The sequence below is a fragment of the Fukomys damarensis genome, unplaced genomic scaffold (assembly GCF_012274545.1).
Source record: "Fukomys damarensis isolate Sample0158 unplaced genomic scaffold, DMR_v1.0_HiC HiC_scaffold_17, whole genome shotgun sequence".
NCBI lineage: Eukaryota > Metazoa > Chordata > Mammalia > Rodentia > Bathyergidae > Fukomys > Fukomys damarensis.
In genome coordinates, this window is record NW_022900929.1 from 55487699 (window position 1) to 55510841 (window position 23143).

The 23143-nt window shown below is 35.3% G+C and overlaps 1 protein-coding gene across 8 annotated transcripts in view; it reads left to right on the forward strand.

Moving 5' to 3' along the window:
• Positions 1-23143, forward strand: part of Akap6 (A-kinase anchoring protein 6) — a 577020-nt gene that overhangs the window by 432226 nt on the left and 121651 nt on the right. For all 8 annotated transcript variants that reach the window (XM_033765130.1, XM_033765126.1, XM_033765127.1 and 5 more), the window contains one exon: positions 18287-18407. In XM_033765130.1, coding sequence (XP_033621021.1) covers positions 18287-18407 — 121 coding nt within the window. The remainder of the gene's footprint in view (positions 1-18286; positions 18408-23143) is intronic.

The window sequence follows — 23143 nt, forward strand, 5'->3', positions numbered from 1 at the left end:
TGTGATTTTGTGACTGTTTTTGAGACTAATAGGTCTTCTTTAATAATTGGTTTTTTAATTGTATTTTCACCTTTAAACTGCATGGTTGATGTTAAAAACTATTTAGGTAACCTTTAAGCACCAGAACTTCTTTGGAAATTTGGTAAGCCATAACTTTCCTCAGTAACATAGAAAATTAAATAATTTAAATTATTAAAGTTAAATTTAAATAATTGTTTGGAGACCATAGGCTAGCCACTTATCTTTACATAAAGTCAATTGAAATTACAGACAAGCACTTGGATTGTCTATGGCATGTGAAGGGACTCAGTACCTTCAGTGACTTATCAACAATTTCATTCTGCCTGAGATATAGCTGTATTTATAAAGTGCTAACTACGTATATTATTCAGTAGTTAACTCATGGATTGAGATGTTTCCAAATTTCTTCAAAGTTATGTAATCATATATAAAATGTAATTATAATATATATCATCTATGTTTTCTCTTTTCTGGCTCTGTTCTAATATTTAATAGGTGCTTACAAAACAATAAAAGAGTAATGATGAAAGTCAATTATTTCATAGTTTTAGTAACTTGATAATAATAATATTCATAAAAATGGAAACGGTAACTTACTTCACTTTCATAAAGAGCCAGATAACAAGGGGAAGGAACTATTCTCCAAAATTACATTTCATGTTTATAGCATGATGTAAACCCATGGAGTGTAACTCTAGCCAGGATATTCCCTGATAAGGCAAGAGGAAAGAAACCTTTGCACACAGTTTTGTGTATTTTAATTTTAAAGTAGTAATAGTTCTAATTGGACCTTCAAAGTTTTCTGTTAAATTAAATACATATATTGCAAATTTTGTCTTATTATAAAAATGTAATATCTAAGATTACAGGAAAATGATCGCAGTCTTAATTTTTTAGGAAATGAGAATGATTTTTTTTTGGTAGGAAATGAGAATGGATTTTTCAAATTTTTCTAAATGTTACCTTGTCAGTTTTTTATACATAAGACATGTTATATATGTAGTTGAATCATTTTATTTGATTCACTAGACATTTACTCATCAGAGAAAAATTGTAACCACAGAAAGAAAAAAAAAGGTTAATCTTATAGCACAAACAGTAAACTGTTTTGAGGTCTTAATGTGCTTTAATTTTTGCAAATGCCTAAATAGTCTCTGCTGTACACACAAGGCACAAACTTTAGGTCACATTTTTGTGTTTTATAAAAGCCCTGGGGATTGAGCAGCATCATGTGCTTCTAACCCCAGATTCCAAAGACCCAACCTGAGTACTTACTCTGGGCTCAACGAATCATAAATCTGCTCTGGGAATTGCTTAGTTAACAACAAGCATTGTTCTGTGAAGTGGGAGTAGGTGAACTTGCCTGATATCCTTTGTTTATGCTCCTTGGGGTGCTGAAGGCTGTGTATTGTGCAGAAATTTCAGCGTGCACTGAAGAAAAGCCAGCTATTTAATACTAAGAACAAAAACTATATACTCCTTTCTATTTTCTGTTTACATACAGGAAAGCATTGTTTGAGAAATGCATGTGGGTGAGGTTATCTGGGGTGTCCTGCCCCTAAAACTCAGCTCCCACAGTCAAGTCCTTAATCTTGAAGCCTTAAGAACATAGCCTTGAAAAATTATCTGCCCCAAAGATACCTAAACTTCATTAACTGTTCTTTTTGTTACATAAAATGAACATTGTTTCTAATAAGTAATTGTGGGAATAGTGTGGGCTTTCCAAGGTCTCCATTTCATATGCAGATATCCAGTACACCAAGCAGAAAATTAAATTAGTAATACAATTCTTATATTTTTATTTCTTCCCAGTGCCTACATGCATGCTAAGAAGAATATACATACTAGCACAGTAGAAAAAGATATAAGAATACTTTAAGGAAGACTCAGCTGTTCCAAGAAATGAACTTAAAACTTCTTTGGTTTGATGGGGAGAAGTGTATTAGGTGATATATCACAGCTTATGTTCAGCTACGAATTGTATGGCTAGCAGTCGTGCTTGTGTGTGGTGGCAGGATTTCTCTGAACGCATGTGATGCTGTATGACCTCTAGTATTAGACTGTGTTCACCTTAGCAGTTACTTGGCCCTGGCTCCAGCATCACAGAATGGAGTCATGGCTCCTGGAGGGGCCTGCGATGTGAGTCTCTGGGGATTCTCAATCATAACAGAAGTCAGTAAGTTCAGATTTAAGGAGAAGCACTTATCAACTGTATTGTTTCTTTCTTTTTTAAAAATTAGTTTTATTGATACATTTAAGGTATGCAATATTATGACCATCATCATTGGAAATTTGCACCTTTACACGATCCATCTTGGTTCTTATTTTTTCCCTATTCCCCTTCCTTCCCTTCGACTCCTCTACCCTTCCCTATCTACAAAGACTTTGTTTCCATTTTTTATTTTTCTCATATTTATTCCATTCCCTTCTTTCTTTTCCTCTACCCCTTCCATGTCCCCTTCCTCTTTTCACATTCTTTTCCTAGTTCACATTGTCTATTATACCTTCTAGTCCTTATTTACACTTTCAATTACTCACACTAGAGAAACTATTTGGTATTTACACATGTGTGTCCTATTTATTTTACTTAAGCATATCACCTCAATGCGCATCCATTTAGCTATAAATGTCTCTAATTTCTCGTTCCTTTTTTTCCATTAAGTTTATTATTACATTTAAGGTAAACAATATAATTACATTCATCATTGGTATCTTGTACCTTTACGTGATGTATCTTGGTTCTTATTTTTTTCCCCATATCCCTGCCCATACCTCCTTCATCTTTCCCTATTTACAGAAACTTTTTTCTTTTTTCTTTTTTTTTTTTTTTAATTGAGTTTATTGGTACATTTAGGGATACAGTACAGTTACATTCATTGTTGGGATCATGTACCTTTACATGGCAAGTCTTGATTCTCATTTTTTTCCCCTTACCTCTGCCCTCCCTTCACCCCCTCCTCCCCTCCCCATCTACAAACACTTTATTTTCATCTTTTCATTCTCTCACATTTTTTTCTTTTCCCTTTTTGTTCTTCCCCTACGTATCACACCTTCCCTACACCTTTAGCTCCTTTCCTCCCATTTCTAAATGTCAGTAATCTTATTAGAATCTTATGCATTGTTGCAGAATATTCACACCAGGGAAACTATTCGGTATTTACACATGTGGGACTTATTTATTTCACTTAGGAGTATATCTTCAATATGTATCCATTTTCCTATGAATGAATCTATTCTCTCGCTCTTTATGGCTGAGTAATATTCCATTTTATAGAAAAACCACAACTTCTTTATCCAGTCAGAAACTTTTTTCTATTTTTTTCTTTTTTCATATTTTTTCTTCTCCCTTGTATTCTTTCCCCTGCCCTTCCCACTTTCCCTTCACCTTTAGACATTTTCTGCCTATTTCACACTACCAATTATACTATTTGAACCTTATTTGCACTTTCAGTTTTTCACACCAGAGAAACTATTCAATATTTACACATGTGTGTCCAATTTATTTTTGAGTGTGCATCCATTTAGCTATGTCTCTAATTTATCATTCTTTAAGGCTGAGTAGTACTCCATTTTATAAAAAACAAAACAAAACAAATTTTCTTTATCCAGTCTCCCTTTGATGGGCAGTTGGGCTGCTTCCAAGTTTTAGCTATCACGAATTGTGCTGCTATGATCATGGGTGTACAAATATCACTGTGATATGATTCTTTTAATTCTTTGGGGAAGATACCCAGCAGGGGAATAGCTGTGTCAAATGGGACCTCCAATCCTTTGCGGCATCTCCATACTGATTTCCATAGTAGTTTACCAGTCTACACTCCCTCCAGCAGTGGAGCAGGTTCCTCTTTCCCCACAGCCTCACCAGTGTTTGTTATTGGTTGATTTCATGACAGTAGCTATTCTTGCTGGGGTGAGGTGGAATCTCAGTGTTGTTTTCATTTGCATCTCTCAAATGACAAGTGATGTTGAACACTTTTTCATATGTTTATTTGCTATCTTTACTTCTTTGTGTGAGAAATGTCTGTTCATTTCAGATGCCCATTTTTGGATTGGGTCTTTACATTTGGTAGGTCTGATTTTTTTTAAGTTCTTTATATATCCTAGATAGTTGACAATTATCTGAGGAAGAATTGGTGAAAATTTTTTCTCACATTTTGGATTGTCTCTTCACACTGTTGGCGGTTTCTCTTGCAGTGCAGAAGCGTTTTAGTAAGAGGATATCCCACTTGTTCATACTTTGTGCTAATTCATGGACAACTGAGGTATTGTTCATAAAATCTTTTTCTACACCAATGTCTTCAAGAGTACTAACTGATCTCTTCAATCTCTTTTTTCAGAGTGCTGTCATTTTCAGAGTAGAGGTCTTTGATTTCTTTTGTTAGGTTGATTCTTATGTATTTCAATTTTTTGGATGCTATTGTGAAAGGAATTGTTTATCCCATTTGTCTCTCAGTGAGTCTGTTTTTCATGTACAGGAAAGCTATTGATTTTTGTGTGTTGACCTTGTATCCAGCTACTTTACTGAATTTAGATTAAAAGTCTAAGACTTTTGATGGAGTTCTTGGGGTCTTCTGTATAGAGTATCATGTCATCTGCAAATAATGACAATTTGACTTCTTCATTTCTTATCTTTATTCCTTTTATTTCTTTCTTTTGTCTAATTGCTGTGGCTAATATTTCCAAAACTGTATTGAACAGGAGTGGTAAGAGTAGATATCCTTGTCTTCTTTCTGATTTTAGTGTAAAAGATTTCAGTTTTTGACCATTTACTATAATACTGGTTGTTGGTTTTTCATAGATAGCTTTTATCAGATTGAGGTAGAGATTCTCTGTTCCAATTTTCTGTAGGGTTTTTATCATAAATGCATGTTGGATTTTGTCAAATGCTTCCTCTCCATCTATTGTGATGAACATATGGCTTTGGTCCTTGGCTCTATTAATATAGTATATATGTTGTTTTGCATATGTTGAATCATTCCTGCATCCCTGGGATGAATCCCACTTGGCCAGGGTATATGATCTTCTTGATGATCTGAATTCTATTTGCCAGTATTTTATTAAGGATTTTTGCATTTATGTTCATTAGTGAGATTTGCCTATAGTTCTCTTTTTCAGTCAGGTCTTTCTCTGCTTTGGGGATCAAGGTGATGCTTCCAGGAATGAATTTGGGAGTGTTGATTCCCTTTCAATTTCATTGAAGAATTTAAACAGTAGTGGCAGTACTTCCTCTCTAAATGTTTTGTAGAATTCAGCTGTGAAGTCATTAGGACCTGGGCTTTTCTTAGTTCATAAGTTTTAAATTATGTTTTCAATTTCATTGATTGATATTGAGTTGTTTAAAATTTTTAGGTCATCTTTGTTCGTTCAACATTGGTAATTCATACATATCTAGGAATCTGTCCATTTCTTCTGTATTTTCCATCTTATTGGTGTATAGCTTCTGCAAGTAGTTATTTATGATCCTCTGGATTTCTGCTGCATCCATTGTAATTTCACCCTTTTAATTCCTAAGTGCATGGATTTGGGGCTTTTCTTTCTTTTTGTTTGGATAAGGTTGGCTAAAGATTTGGCAATTTTGTTTATTCTTTCAAGAACCAACTCTTAGCTTCATTGATTTTTTTTGTATCATTCTCTTATTCTCCATTGCACTGATTTCTGCCCTGATCATTATAATTTCCTCCCTTATATGAGCTTTGAATTTGTCCACCTCTTCTTTTTCTAGAAGTTTGAGGTTCAGCATCGGGTTGTGCAATGTACTATTTCTTTTGTCCAGTAAATACTCATTGAGGACCTACTGTGTGCGTGGCATGATTCACTGAGCATAGTTTGTGAAGATTTACATTCTGTATATTTTATAAAGTGTAACCGTCTATCTCTTTTTCAGTTGCCTCTCCCTGTCAAGACATTGTCTGATTTTATTTTTAAAGAATTTCAGACATATTTAATTCATTAGTAGCATCCTGTTTATTGCCGTTAAAATTTAGGATAGAATAAAAACGCTGTATTTTGTTTAGTATGTGAGAGGCTAGAGGGGCAGAAAGGGCAGATAACTTACATGACTGGGACAGAAGTTTAAAATGAAACTAAGACCTCAACTCAGCACTTTGCATCAAGAATGTAGTAGGTAATCCAAGTCATGCGTTGCCTTTTCTTTAAGGACTTCAGCTGTACCCTGAATACTATATTGTGGATAATCCACACTGTATGAGATTTGAATTATGGTATCTCCCTATTATAAAGAAGTGAAATGATCTTAAGGAGATTTCACTAAAACCCAAGGATTTTGGGGAAACACTGCATAGCAGATTTAAATCAAAATTGAGCCAAGTGTGGTGGCATGCATCTATAGTCCCAGCTACTTAGAAGGCTGAGTCATGAGAGTCACCTGAGCCCAGGAATATAAGGCCACCTGGGTAATATATACGTATTTGTTGTAAGAAACAAACAAGAATGGTAACAAAACCTCAGAAAAACAAAATTAGTTCATTCATTAATTTGACAATATTTTAAAGTTCCTTCTGCATGTCAGGCTATGTATGAACTATAGATATTAATAAAGCAACAATGAAACTATCCCTACCACTGAAAAGGTCACAGTTTTGTAGGATTACAAAGATCTATAAATAAAATGGAATAAAGGAATTTAAGTATTGAGTTAAAAATCTGTATGCTTTAGAGGACCAGTTTGTGGAAGTCAGAACTCAGTTCTGTGTCCAGGGGAACTGGAACAGGTCAGGAAATATAGAAGGTAGAGAGAGTTTTACAGGTGAGTTTTGAAAAAGGATTAGGTCAATAGAAGCTTTTAAATTTAATTGAAAAATGTTTATTGAGCATCTATAAAAGACACACCTTGGTTCCTACCTTCATGGAATTACAGTGTACAAGAGAGTAAAGCATCAAATCAGTATTTTTGTACAGTCAGTGAGACAGGGAAGCAGAATGCCAGGAGAGCTTAAAACAAATGAGAGGGGTTCTATGAGGCAGAGCTGCACCCATTGTGTTCACTGTACTCTCCCCTATGCCTGGCATATGCTAGGTGCTTAATAAAATGGTTGCCTGTATAAATGAATAGCTAAAACTGTGTGGGGCTGAGAGTGAGGGAGCAAAGATCTGGAGTCATCAGGCTGCTTGCTGTTTCATAGGTCTTGGGAGCAGGGTAGAAACTTGCAGGATGTGGGACTATAAGGCTTGGGGAAAAGATAGTCTAAATCTTGAAGTAAATCATTTTGGTTATGTTTCTTAGCTAATGTTACCTGTTCACTCCTAAGCCTGTCTCATTCTCCTGAAAATTCTTATTCAGTTAGGAGTGGGTGATAATGATTATGTCTTGATGCTAATCCCCAGCTGAGAAACTGCTGCAAGGGTTTTCAAAGTGTGATCTCTTGTCTAGAAACATCAGTGTTTCCTAGGAATTTGTTAAAAATGCTATTTTTGTTCCCACTCAAGACCTACTGACTTGCAAAATCTGGGAGTTGGGATCAGCAGTTTTTGCTTAACAAGTCTTTTGAGTGATTCTGATGCTACAGCTGAAGAAACATTCCTTTGGATATTTTAAGTTTTTAGGTTGGGAATTAGTGGAGAATGTAAAGTGTATATCTGAGAGTAAAGTCAGAAAGGATAGACAAATCTCAGTGCTCCATCAGATGAAGAAAACGAGAGGGAGCCATTCTTTTGCCCCAATTATTGTCTCAAGGAAGAAAAAGAAAACAGGAGTATTTGGATTCAGATTACTTTGGTATCATTCAACATTTAATATTCATTGAACATTTACTAAGTGCAGGTTTGTTAGGTGCTGGGAATATGGAGTCACTGGTACCCAAGAAATGATATATATATATATATATATATATGTAAATCAGGAAGGCCTTCCAGGAAAAGTGTCGTGGAGGATGGTCCAAGTATATTTCAGCAGAGGAGAGAGCATGTGGAAAGAGCTGGAACAACTAACGGATGTCCTGCAGGACTAGATTGGCAGTTTAGAACAATATTTTGGCAGAATATATGGGCTACTAGACAGTGCTAAGTTAAGAGGCTATTCCAGTCATGCAAATGAGAAATGGAGCCTGAGCTAGGACGCCAGCAATGGAAACTGAAAGGAGAAAGTTAGATTGACAAGCATTGGTCACCAAGTGGAGGCGGGTCATAGATGGAAGTGAGATTGAAGAATGGACTTCCATATTTCAAACTTGTAAATTCTGGCAGATGAATGTGTCATTTAATGACATGGTGGATGCCCCACAGGAGTTGAAAGAAGTTAAGGAGCTGAAGATTTCAGACACAGTTCTTTCAATGGTCTGTCGAACATCCAAGTAGAAATGCCCAGGAAATGGGAAGCTCAGAAATGTTTGAGTCCCTCAATCATCAAGAGCAACTGTATAATGATTATAGATTGGCAGAGGCTGAGAGAGCTAGAAGCTTATCTTGTAGTAAACTATCTTTTCCTTTTCCCATACTCCCTAGAAAGACATAACATTGTCTTTAAGGAAGGATTGTTTTAAACACTATGTATAATGAGACATATTTTTTTCAGTTAGAATCTTTATTGTTCTACAATATAAGACTTCCAGAATAAAGACTATCATTGAGAATTCCAGGGAGTACCTTGATTGATAAAAATTGAGGATTACAGCTAACTGTTATTTTTTATCTTAAAACTACAGGTGAAAGCTCTTGATCCTAGACTACAATGTAGTGGTGCTTGAATTGCTTCCAAATAAAAATTACTACACGAATAATATTTAGGGATAGTCATCATGCAGTCTAATTTCTTAAATGAGCAGAAAGCATACTAGAATAAATAACACTAGAATTCAAGTGGCTCTCTACTACATTTTGTCTGTGCAACCTTGATTGGAACATTTGATCTCTCCAAGATTCAGTATCTCAGTCTATAAAATGGGTTTAGTTAACCCCAGCTGACGTCACACACTGTTTTGAATCAAAGAGATACAATAATTTGTAAGGAAATATCCAAAATACCTGTGGTATAATAGGTATGTGAAAAATCAGGGAATGAAATATTTATTGTGCAACTACTATACCTTAGAGTGATAGAGGTGCAAGGGATGAAGAAGATGCATAAGACTCTACAGTCCTCAGTGTGGAGGGAAGAAGGAAAAGAGGGGGAGAAGGAGAGGGAGAAACTTAGATACAGTCTCATAAAACAACGAGCAAATTTTAAGATGCACAGTGGGAGGACTGAGGAGTGCTATATAATCCAGAGAACCAAAAGGAATGCGAGGAAGTTAGAAGAAGAAGCAACATCCAAGCTGTCTTAAAAGATGCATAGATTTTTAGCCCTCAGGAGAGGTCTGAGTAGAGGGAGGAAGATTTCAGTTACAAGGCAGTGACTGTGTTGAGGGTGGGTGTTCAGGATTGGTATAAATAACTGGAGGATGCTGAAGTAAGAGGACATGGAGATGATTCCTGACTCTGCTTCCCAGGACAGGAGGGATTCCCAAGGGAGTTGTTGGGTGAGGTAAAGTTCTAGAAGATACCTCAGGCTTTCTAGCCATATACTAGGCTTTATCTGGCTATAGAGGAAACTGGGGAGTGTCTGTAGGGAGCTGTGGAGTTGTAGTTGGGTTTGCACCTTGCATATAGGAATATGGAAACAATTCAACCTTTGTTGTAGAAGTTTATAGCATTTTTTTCCCTACATCGAAAAAGCATATATAGGTTATTACCAAGCAGAACAAAATGAACAAAATAGACAAAAAGCTGAAGTTTGCCATGAAAGATGAGTCCATTTTCTTCTGTGGGAAAAGAAATGCCTCTGGACTGGTATGAAAAACTACATACACAAATGTATATAAAGCATCCCCCCAGAGAAATAATATTGACAAATGAAAATAAATAAACCACTATTTAAAATATTTTTTGGTTAAGACTGTCTTTGTTTCTCTACATTAATTAAGGAATAAGATAAACTGAATGACTTTAACCACTTGAGAAGGGACGTAATCACCCTGAATTTTACTGCTGCAGGTAATCTTTCTGGTTTTTCTGTTGAATAACAAGGCACATAATTTCTGCACATTCATTTTGGAGTGCAGCGCTTCACTGGTTTTTTAAACTTTTAGTCCCCTATTCATTTTCCCATCTCCTTCCACAAAGGATTTGAGTCAAGTTACAGAAAACAAAATAAATATTTGGCTCAAGTAATTTAGGCAAAAGTAAAATATTTAAAAATTTTTGACATGCATTGCCTGTACATGTCCCCAAGAGCTGTGATTTGGCACTAAGCTTTCCACACCTAAAAAAAAAAGAAAGCAAAATCTCAATCATCATCAGACTCATACAAAATTGAAATTAAATAACTATATATATGCATTGCAGCACAAATTCTTATGCCACTGAGGTCTGAGAAGAATTTCTCCTGTAGTTCTTTACGAAGACGGTGTCTGTGATATTACATCTCTATAGGAGAAACCAAATTCCCAAGGAAGTTTTTGATGTAGGGATGCAGAAGCAATATTTAAGCATAACTCAGTAGGAGCACTTCTATAAGTAACTGAATAAGACCTTCTAGTCTTTGGCCAGGAATTTAGTTCAGTGGTGCGGCCGCCTGCCTTGCAAGGACCTTAGTTTGATCCCCAGCACCAAAGAACAACAAACAAAAACCCCTTCTGGTCTGAGCATAGTGCTTTCTGAGCAAGGTCACTTTCAATGGAGGAGGTAATGTCCAGTTGAAAAAACTCTCCATATCACTTCTGCTACCATTCTTTTGTTTGACATATATTTTCAGATTGCTTTCCTCCTGCCGTATCTCCTCAAAGGGTTAATATTCCTTGTTGCCTATTAAGTAGTGAGGCCTACAACAGAGTGGTTCTTTTACAAAAGGAATTGCCTAGCAGTTCTGGATATTGACCCCACTTAACATAAGACTGTTTCTCTCTTTTAAAAATAAGCAAACAAAAACAAAAATGCATAGTATCATCTTGCTTTATCTTTTCCAACTACAACTACAGATCCTAATATTCTTCAGAATGTGTTCTAGTTCCTTTTTTTTTTTTTTTTTTTTTCTGGTGCCAAGGATTGAACTCAGGACTTTGTGCTTGCAAGACAGGTGGCGGAAACACTGAGCTAAGTCCTTGACCTTTCTAGTTCCTTTGATTAGAATTTAACCCAGTATATTTTCTAAAAATTTGGACAGGGGTTTTACTTCTTGACAGCCTAACAGAATCCCTTAAATGTACCCAGAAATCTACATGGATATTTTTTATTTTTATGGATTAGAATTTTAAGGATTATCTTGGCACTTTGTATTTTTTATTTCAGTGTGGACCGATAGTCCATGAGAAAGTGAGGGTAGTTATTAACAAGTTTGTAGGCTTGATTTTATTTTTCTAAGACATTTCACATGTACATAGGTATATGTAATAATTTAAAAAAATTACTGCTGGAAAGCACTCTATATTCCTTTTTATTTATTAATGTCAAAGGCAGGCTACTTTTCTCATGAGGAAGTTGCTCATGAATTTTCATTCAAATAGTAAATTAGTGTCCACACTTTAATATGTTTAGAGTGGAAAGGGATTCTACATGCAACTGTGCATATTGGGTTCCATGTCTGGAAAGCTAAATTTTATTCTTTAATGATATTGTGATTGGGCTAGGTGCCACTGTTGTATCTCCTTTCTGTACTTACATGCTATGTGGAGTAGAGGATGATGGGAAATTCTGATCTATTAGTATTTTACTTCAGTAAAACACTTTGACTATATATTTTTGCAAGATCTTGTTACCAATCCCTTTAGTCTTTTTGAAAACCAGAGGCAAACTTCCCTGTTCAAATAATGTGAACAGTGAATACTTAGTGAATATTTGGGGAAAGAATCAATATGCTAAAGAAGCTGGGAAAATTGGATCATTTAATAGAACTCCCAGTATAGACAAGGTGGTATTTCAGGAAGCAATCTAATGTTTTTAAATGTGATGGTATGAAATGAACCCTTAAGCAGAAAAGAAATGAATTCTGAAATACATATATGTATAGACTTGTGTATATATTTAATATATATTAACAAATATTTTGTATATCTCTATATCTATCTATTATCTATTTCTCAGCCTGAGGTTAAAAAAAAACTGTGAGGAGTTTTTAGTATTATTATTATTTTCAGTATTATTTTCTTCAACCAATATTGATCCGCTTTGATGATTTCTTAATTTGGTAGGCTGTTTTAATCAAAATTCCTTAGTGGGCCAAGCTGAAACCTCATATATTCACACACATCTCCTATTGATTTCACTTGGGTGAAACTTTATCGTTTAAGCAAAGTTTAAGTTGAAATGTTGAGTTAATGATGCTCACTTTAAATACCAAAGGCTGAATGCATTTATGTATTCAAACACTTAGCTTAGTCAAACATAACTCCCATCAGGGTTAGTGAAAAGAGTTATTTCTTAAACTGTACTAGCTTCACAAGTAATATATTGCTATATATACCATCTGCAGAAAACTGATACTAAATAAGCTTTTTAGTATTTTCTTTGATGAAAAGCTTGGAATCTTTTTAACTCTTAAAATGGTAGAATATAATGGTGGGTAGTATGCTAGTAAATATTTTTGGTAATCATCCATAGTATTTAAAACTGAACTTAAGCACTAAAGAAAAAATTACATATCTATTTTTCTAGCCTTGTCTCTTATCTCTGTTGATACTGGGTTCTCAGACTATAAAATAAACACATTCATAATTATGTATTTGTCTAACAAAAACTAACTTGAGTTAGGGAATTTGTTGTCCCTATGACTTTAAACTTTCTAAAATGGGAGTATTATGTCTACAACAGAATGTCCTACTCTTGGGACTGGGACTGTAGCTCAGTGGTAGAGAACTTGCCTAGTATGCATGAGGTGTTTGATCTCAAGCAACACACACACAGGTACACACACAGAGTAAAACTTTTTAATGGAGACTTTACTTGATTAGGTATATGACAATTTAAGGACAAGTATCAAAAATAACACCCCGTTTGTTGATGTGTTTGATTTGTAACACTTTTATAGGGTATATTTGAATTTGCTATATATTTATAGATAGTATAACATATTCATAGAGTACCAAAAAGGTATGCTTTCAGATCTTTTAACATCATTAGGAAATAACATATGTGAGTGAATGAGTTGACATAATAAACCTAAGCACAAATACAAGAAAATTTTGTGAGGAATGTCCTTCCAAATGAGTAGTTCTTATCTTCATTATGTTTCTAAGATTCCCAGCTATTTACCACAAGTTCAGGAGCCTCTGTCCATTTCAAAATGAGAGACTAGAGCATTTGTCACCAGAAATTCAAGAATATGCTTCTGAGTTCAGCTAACAGAATTGGCACATAATTCAAGGAGATTTAAAGCTGCTAACTAGTTCTATGACATTGTGGATAAATGTACTCATCTGTGATCTTTTCTGTTTACCTATACAGTAGCTGACACTTTTCCTAGAGGACATGAAAAATACATACTTTGCAAATAACAAAAACAAGAAACTTAACTGTTTCCTTACCTAAGAATTTTTCTGATATAACATGCACCTAAAATAGTTGTCATTTTCAGAAACTTCCACAAGAACGATCACAGAAATCCAGTAATTCATTTCTCATTTGCTACAATGCATTATATATTTAATTTCATTAAATTTGGAAAAATCTCAGGCTTTTTCCAAACTTGTGAATTACACATGACCACAATTATCGGGCACAGATTCTTTTAAAAAAGCTTTTGTGTTCTGAGTTTTAAAAGTTTTTGTCATTGGAGCATTGTAAGAATTATGTGTTTGGAACACTGGTGCTGATTCTACATTGATGAGTCAAAATACGGCACCAAAGCATTGACTGTGTCTAACAAACCAAATATCAAACCTGAATAATCTTAGCTACGATGAAAACAGACTCTTCTGGAGAAATGAAAAGGCTATCTTTGGTTGCTTTGGTTTTGGCTTTTGGGACATCTCTATCACTAGCTACTCTTTGGAAGTCATCCTTACCATACTGAAAGTTTTTAGATTCATTATTTTTGTTAATTCCTTGTAATTTGCCAGGTGCAATCCTCAAAACTGGGGATACAAAGATAATAAATTCATCTCTGGCCTTTGAATTGCTTAGTCATAATCAAAGTTTTTTTTTTCTATTGTAAATGTGTACAAAAAGAAAACAACTTTTATTTTCCCCTGCTGATTGGTAGTTTTTATGACACATCTGTCCTCATACTTTTTGGGAAAGCAAGTGAAAGACTTGCTTAAAATGGGAGTTCAGGCTATTAAACTCATTATAGGCTCCCTAATTAATTAATTAACATTCTCAGGGAATAATCGCTTTAGTGAATAACTTTTTGGGATTATTGCTCCATTTTCAGACTTCTTGAACCTCTTCATTCTTATCGCCAAGGTGACATCTGAGTAAATAGGAGTTTACAGGGACTTTCTGATTCTGGGATACAGTGGGGTCTCCTGGTTTAACATAGTGCTTGGGTACAGGCTGGCTGGGTTCATCATTTAAGTCTTGACCCTAGTGGAGAATTGTGGCTAGTCTAGCTTTTATTATCTCTTGGCTTGGCAGACCCCAGTGAAATTTCTTCCTAAGCCTATTCTCAGCTTTCGCTGGCCCTATCAACTCTCTGAGGTGTCGCTTTGGAGGCCTGTCTAGCTGTCCTTGGGTTCATTATTCCCTTGTTGCCAGTTTACCAGCTGAATTTTCAGGCAATCTTGGAGTTTTGTCTTAGAGAAATTAGAAAACAGGGAAAGAAAGGTGTACTAACCAAAGCTTGTTCTCTGTCCTGCCCGCCCAACATACCCACTTCATCTATTGTGGGAACACTATGTAAGGTAATCTCCCTAAGAATGTCTTGCAGGAAATGGAGCTGACATTCTTGTGCTTTTGGCTTTCCTCTTAACCTTTCCCATGTACCTCACCTGTAAGTACAGATCAAGAGCAGAGAGAACATATCTGGGAGTGCTTGCTCCTCCTACCCTTATTCCTTCTTAATCTCCAAAGCAATTTAAATGGAAGGGTTGAGTTTTTTCCTTGCTTTGCTTTTAGTAATCCCCCTGGATCATAGTCTCCTAATTTTGTGGGTAGCATTTCACTTGTCTTTATGATTAAAATATATGAAGGTAGAAAACAGATTCACCTTGAGACTATAATGATGTTAAATGAAATAAATGAGACACAGAAGGTTAAATATTATGTGGTTTCTCTCTCTCTCCCTCTCTCTCTCTCTCTCTCTCTCTCTCTCTCTCTCTTTCTCTCTCTCTCTCGGTACTGGGGGTCAAACTCAGGACCTTGTGCTTGCTAGTCAACTCCTATGGTTTCTCTTATATGAAAAATCAAAATAAATAATTTCAAGAGAAAAAGAAAAGATAGATGATAGGAAGCAGGGAGATAGACTTTGTGAAAATGTGAAGGGGATAATGTATGGGTGGAGACCGGAAGAAGGGGACAGGAAGTTGAAGTATAAAGAATCAAGGTACAATATGTATATGCAGCAGTTCTCCACAATGAATGTATTTATTTATCTCCAACAAATACTAATGAAAATAAATATATGAAGATCCAAAGAAAGAGAAATGGTGACCATAATTTAGTAATTCCTAAATAGCTATACCTTTCATGAAAACAAGTTACTCTATATTAGTTGCAGAGTTAATAAAGAAATCCTGATAGTTTGTTTGCCCCTATTATGATGCTTGGTTTGTTTCTTAGTTATTTTGAAATAGAGTACTAGATCAGATTTCACATATAGGCTGGAGGTTATTGTTACTCAAAGTGTAGTCCGTGGACCAACAACATTGCCATCGCTTATTACAAATGCACAACCTTGAGCCCCTCCTTTCTCCCTACCTTCATGTTGTTTCTCTTTTAAATTTTTTCTTTCAGATTTTAGTTTTTATTCGTACATGTCTGCGGTACATACTGATTATATTCATCATTGGGAATTGGTACATGTACATAATGTGTAATAAGAAGAACTTGGAGTTAGAAGCTGAACATCTTAATTCTTTTTACTTCTCTTTCCCTACCTCTCCCTTCCTCTTTCCTCTATCTCTTGGTCCCCTTCACATTTGCAAAAGATTTCTCTGTTTCCTATATATCTTTCGTCTTGCTCTTTAAGTATTTATGCTTTGTGTTTTTCATATAAGAAAAAGCTTGCAATATTTAAGCTTTTGTGTCTGATTTATTTCACTTAGCATGGTCTCAAGGTGCATCAGTTTTCCCACAGATAACTTAGAATTATCCATCTTTATTGAAAAGTAGTGTTCAATTGTGTACAAATGCATTTTCTTTATTCATTCATCTGCTGACAGACGTATAGACCACTTTCAAGTTCCAGCTATTATGAGTTGTGCTGCTATAAACATGGCTATGAAAGTTTCAGTGTAATATGATGTCTCTAACTCTCGGGGAAGGGGGATACTTAGAAGGGGCCTAACTGGGCAAAATGGAATTTCTAGTTTTAGTTTTTTGAATAATCACTTTGATTTTCACAATGATTGTACATGTTTATATTCCCACCAACAAATGTAGAAGGGCTCCTTTTCCCTGCAGCACCCCCAGCATTTGTTATTAATTTGATTTCTTGATGGTAGCTGTTGTTCCTGGAGTGAGTTGAAATCTCACCGTTGCTTTAATTTACATTGCTCTAGTGCCACAGATAGTGAACATTTTCCATGTATTTATTGGCCATCTGTACTTCAGAGAAGTATTTATTCATTTTAGTTGACCATTTCTTGATTGGGTCTTTTATTTTCAGTAGGTGTAATATTTTGTGTTCTTCATATATTCTACATATTAGTCCTCTCTCTGAGGAGTAGCTGACAAAAACATACTTCATTTCTATTAAAAATGCCATGTATGTAAGTTTGAAAAACACTGTTTTATGTCACCCATAGCCTTTTTGACTACATCAAATGTACCTATCACTGGCATTCAGTAAACAGTTATTAATCAATTTCATGCTAGCCAATAATGGTACTTGACCTTAGGTGCTTATGTTCCTAATCAAGGATCTTTATAAGTATGATAAAGTAATTAAAATAGTTCTAGATCTAGATTCCCTATGACCAGGCACACTCTAAATATTTTTGACAGATCTATTAAGATTAAATTATGTTATTAAAACTGGAGATTCAATTTTTTGGAAACCTGTCTAGTGTATAGAGACAAGAACAAGATAGTTATAAAATACTCAGATGATAAATCTAGATTCATACTGAAGGCTCCTGCCTCATTAGTAATGATAGGGTTTTGCTCAATTAGAGTTTGGCAACACTGTAGTATTTCTTTCAGGGGTACAAAGTCATAGTTTTTCATCTGCTCTTTCATTTTCTGATCACAGTGTTTTAGAAGAATCTGGGCTTTACTTATTCACCAGGCTTTCAATAGCGAATCACATTAATCCTTTTAAGCTCCTTATTCTAATGATTTATTTTGTTGAAAACCATAGTGATCCTCCTTTGAATTTTAATGATTGCTGGCTATTCAAAGATTCATTGTTTTGACTTCCTGTCCTTACCTTTGTTTCCTACATGTCTGTGGGGAACACCTGTCTAATACTGGATCTGCCACTGGTTCTCACTGGCTTACCAGAGTCACTCAAGCCTATCTCTGAGTGTTAAGCTGAAATGCTGGCTACTCATCCATAAAAATAAATGTAGGATATATGTTCTCAAGATAGGCAGATAGACAGCAGAGGGGCAAATAAATGATTGAGTCATTTTCCAGTGAAAATAATATTTTGGATCTGATACGATATTGTTATTGTATACAATTATTTAAATTAGTATTCTTTATATAAATCGTTGAGATACAGTATCTGTGCAATATCTTGTGGATGAGAAAGCAGTTCAAATTTTGAAGGTACTGCTTTTACAAAATTCTGGACCATGGAACTGTCAAGAGATCATTGATCCTCCATTTCTCAATGTGTTAAATGGCAGTGTTTTCCAAGGACATAGTCGTGGTCATTTTGTTCAAGTGCTGCAAATCTTCAGAAAGAATTAGCAAGTGGAGATAGCCAAGACATGTCTCAGATGTGAGCACTGGAATTATGTGTTATATTTTCAAAATCTAGGAGGTTGCTGTGTGATGCAGCCTTGAGTTCCTGTTTTACCTACTGTGTCACTACACACAGAAAATTTTTCCTTTCTCTTTTTACAGGTATCGCCTAGTAACATCATGGGTTTTCAAGAATATATTATTCTAATATGAGATTTTAACAACTACACTGTATTTATGCATAATACATTCTGTGCCTTATCTTCAGGCTTCTGGACTTTGATTCAGAATACCAGGAGCTCTGGGATTGGCTGATTGACATGGAGTCCCTTGTGATGGACAGCCACGACCTGATGATGTCAGAGGAGCAGCAGCAGCATCTTTACAAGGTTAGAGCTACCCTTCCTGCCTTTACTTTACTGTGGAAGATCTGATTAGCCTGACAAGTCTCCCTCTCTCTCCCTCTCTCCCTCTCCCTCGCTCTCTCTGAGGATATCTTTGCTTTCATTGTATGTATCATGGTGTCTATTAGAATTCTCTTCCCTGTCCCCAAACTCATTTCCATCCCTTGTGTGCTGACAGGCTGCACCGACATCATAATTGCAACAAAATTCCCTTTATCACATTCTATTTGGTGTAATTCTATAGAAGGACAAAGATTTATCTTCAAGATGAATAGCAATAAATGAAACTGTATTAATAAATAGGCTGAAGTAAAATGAAGGATAAATGGACTGGTAACATTTAACAAAATATGTTTTGATTGGAGCCCTCAGGTAGAATCCTCCATTCCTCAGATCCTCACACAGAAAAAAGAAATTTGCCTTCAGTTTGGCTTTTTGCTACTAGGGTACAGGGCTTGTTCAATTTAATATTTATTAGTGATACAGAGAGGAGACGTTGTCATATTAAGTCAATACATTTTCATACAATTTAGGAAAACTGGCTTGGAGCTAACATATTGATTGCAGACAATCCATTTGATAACTCTCTATATTGTTTTCCATGTCTGCTAATTCACCCTTAGCGCAGTGTGTTTTACCAATTCTACTTTGTCTTAGAAATTCTTACAAAACCATGTGACATTGACTGAAAAACTGGTAGCAAGATTCACAGTGTCTCAAAAAGCTGTTGGAGAGGGAAGAAGGACTTTCTACTGAAATACCAGGCTGCAGTAAATCTTCTTCATTTAGGCAATTTTTATTGGAGTAATTCTGACAGTTGTCATCCTTGAATTGCTCTGAACATATGGCATATTTCAAAGAGCAGATTGTGAATCATAAAAAATAAAATTAATAACTAACCACAGAATCAGCAACAGTATAATGACAAGAAACAACTACCCTCTAGCTTTTAAAAATTTCTCATAGAATAAGAAGTACAATCAAGGTCAAATAAAAGTTGACTTTCTTTTTCAATTTTACCATTTTAAATTACCTTTATTAAAAATTATTTTAACTTTTGCCTCCCCTAAAGAAAGATGTTTATGAGTCCAGTGGACCTTAGTGTCCCTTGGGAATCATTTTAGTTAAGAAAAGCTATAAACTCCCCAGGGGCTCAGCAAATGAGGACGTTTTACTCTCTAAAGAATTTTGGCCACATTGATCCAGGTTGTTGACTGTTAGCTATTTCTTATGTAGATAGCTGCCCACATGAACAAAAATATTATTAGAGTAATGGTCTTAAAGTAATCTAACTAAAGATAGCTGATTTCACATTTCTTGTCAAGTTCAAGAATCACTTATGAAAAGTTCTTATAAACCTGTATGAGTTTAGATACAAAAATATTTTCTTCTTAAACCAGTATTTCAGAATTTATTATACTCGTGATGCCAAATAACACTTCTTTTCTTCTTGATACATTTTGTGCTTTGCACATAAGCCACTATTTTTTCTAAAACAGTGCTGTTCTTTGTCAAAATCACATCCATATAATTTACATCACAATTAATAGGAAATCATTAAACAAAAAGTGCAGTCTTCTTTTTCTTGTGATTTCCTTGTAAGTGCTTTGCCTGAGAATTCCCATTTTGGCATATTGAAGGCTATTATGCCACCCACTCAGTACTTCTATGTTATAGTATTTTTCCAAACATTTTCCATACTGTGCTTTTTATCATGATTCATATCCTGCCCCCGCTTCTGGTTTATGGTGCTCGATGTAGACTAGCACTAACTTTGCATTTAGCTTATAAGCAAAATTAAAGATTGAGTTGAAAACGGAGGGCAAATCCTACATATTGTAAGGTCCTTCTCTGTGTGAACCCCTAAATTATTCCAGAGGTTTGGAAACCTCCAAAACAATACTGAGGATACTAAGGAGCTGTTTAGAAAGTAGGGTGGCTCCTGAATTAGTAAAACAGATGAGAAGAATTAATTTCAGGTCTTCCTCAAGAATCCCCAGGGATTCTCAGGGTAGGTTAACCTTTTTAATATCCCATTATTCTATTCTAATCTGTTTTTCCTGTAACCTGCTAAACTGATGACGTGGACAGGGGGATTTATAGCCTATTGATCAGAGACCTTTGGAAGAATAAGGCTTTCAGTTGGTCCACATGACTTCCTCGGCTTTAAATACCATTTGATACTGACTACCTTAATCATCTTTATCATTATATTTGTTGTCCACAAAAGATATCAATGTCTTATAACATGTACTATTAAAAGCACCATTAATATTTGGGACAAGCAACTTTTTATTAGTTTGCATGACTATCCCTTGTACTACGAAATGTTTGCTGTTTATATTTCCCAGTCATTGTGACCACTCAACAGGACCCCCAACCCATTTCACAGGATTTCCAGTCCACCTTAACCTATCTATATTATTTACATTTCTTAAAACAATAAGACAAATCCCTTACCCTTGTATTTTATTCATTTATACTCTATACACAGTTGACCTAATAGTTGTTGAGTTACAAAATTAAGGAGCAGGAAGTGTAGCTCAGTGGTAGAGCACTTGCCTAGCAAGTGTAAGGAAGGCCCTGAGCTTCCTCTTCAACATGCAGACATTAACACACATGCATACACACACACACGCATACACACACACACACAGACAATTAAGGATGGAAATGATGCTCAAGATATCTGGCATAAATGAAAAGGATGAAGATGAAAATTTTCAGAAGATCTTCAGATGAATGATGGTAAAATCTCATAAAACTATAGGCCAGGACTGAATCATCATTCCTGCTACCACAGCCTTTGAAACCTTTGTTCACTGTCTGGGTGTTCTCTGTATTTCATAATTCAACTCCTTTCCTGACATAGATCATTATGCCTAGCCCAATATTTACACATTTATACAGTCCTAAATTGATCCTGAAGGTATACATTTGGATATGTCAAATTAGAGAAAATCTAGTAAAATTTTCTAGTAGTCAGAGAGTGTGAACCTTATTTTTTATTTTCAATATTAAACACTATTTTCCTTACTCTATCTACTCATATTCTGGTCTCCATTAGAAAATTACCTAGCATTTCCTCCTGGTTATGGAACTACACTAGACTATCTATTCAGCAGAACTTCTCAGTAGAGTTGCCTGTTGTGGTATTCAGATACCCAAACCAGCAAAATACACATAAAACATATAAAGGAAAGGAATTGCATTTAATAGGAAAAGAATATATTGATATAACCTGACCTAATTTCAGTAAGCTGTAAAATGTATTTTATGTTCAAACTATTTCTTATGATTTTCAGATTGTTAGAGAAGTAAGGCTGTTTTCTTTATAATTAATTTTAAACTACAGGGGTTTGAGAGAAAACTAATTCTTACTAAAAATTAACCTTCCCTTAAAATGTTTTCTGCCTTCCTTTGAGATAGTGAGCTATAGTTCCAGTGTCTTCCATGCTCCACCTCTCAACAGGAACCTTCTCTACCTATTTTCTAATAAGCATTGGCAGGATCATCAGCCTAGAAAAATGCAAACATCATACTTTCTCTTTTTTTCTTCGTCAAACTGAGAATTTCCTCCAAGGAGAATTTGCTTCCACTCTCTTACTTTCTTTCTCTTCATTCTTTCTACCTTCCTAAGTAGGACAGTTTAATTTGTCAAAAGTAACCACTGTGATTTTGAAAGTTCAGCTCCTATTTGGACTAGAGTTGCAAGCCAGAATTCATAATCACAGGGAGCTGTCACTCTGCTGGTCTGCATGTGCATTAACTATTAATGCAGAAATAATTTAAAACCCACTTGCAACAGAAAAGCTCCATTTTTTTCCCATTTCTATGGATCAAAGGTGGCATTATTCTTGAGCTGAGGGAAGCTCAGGCCCCCCCCCCATACTAGAAATTTCATAGACCAAGTGACCTGGAAGTATTTCAACTCAAGATGTTGTCATTGCTACTGTACTGTCCCTTCCAGCAATCACATATGACTTTGTAGTGCTTTAAGGGCATGCACTGTCAGGGGCTGTTTACCTATACACAAAGTACTAGCAGTTCTCTGCTACTCACAAAGCACAGATTGAAGATTCCTAGTGATCTTGGGTTGATGTGGGATTCCAGAGTCCAAGGATTAATTCAAGGATCCCATTCAGAAATTATTGTCTGGTAATTATTGTCATAATTGAACATGAATTGTTTTCAGATAGTGTGAAACTCACTGAAACACCACATGTATAGATTTGTTTGAGTGAATACCTTAGCTACACCTTATCTATAAAATGTTAGATAACATAATTTCTAAATGATTAAAAGTAACATACATAAGATCCTAATAAGATTACTGACCTTTAGAAATGGGAAGAAAGGAGCTAAAGGTGTAGGGAAGGTGGGATGGGTAGGGGAAGAGTAATAAGGGAAAAGAAAAAAATGTGAGATAATGAAAAGATGAAAATAAAGTGTTTGTAGATGGGGAGGGGAGGAGGGGGTGAAGGGAGGGCAGAGGTAAGGGGAAAAAATGAGAATCAAGACTTGTCATGTAGAGGTACAAGATCCCAACAATGAATGTAACTGTACTGTATCCCTAAAATGTACCAATAAACTCAATTAAAGCTGAAAAAAAAATAACTCTCAGTTTAAAAATAATATAAAGTAAGTACCAACTTGAACTATGATATTTATACTTCCGGGAAATTTACACTGAAATGTAAATTTTATTTTAAGGTTTAGTT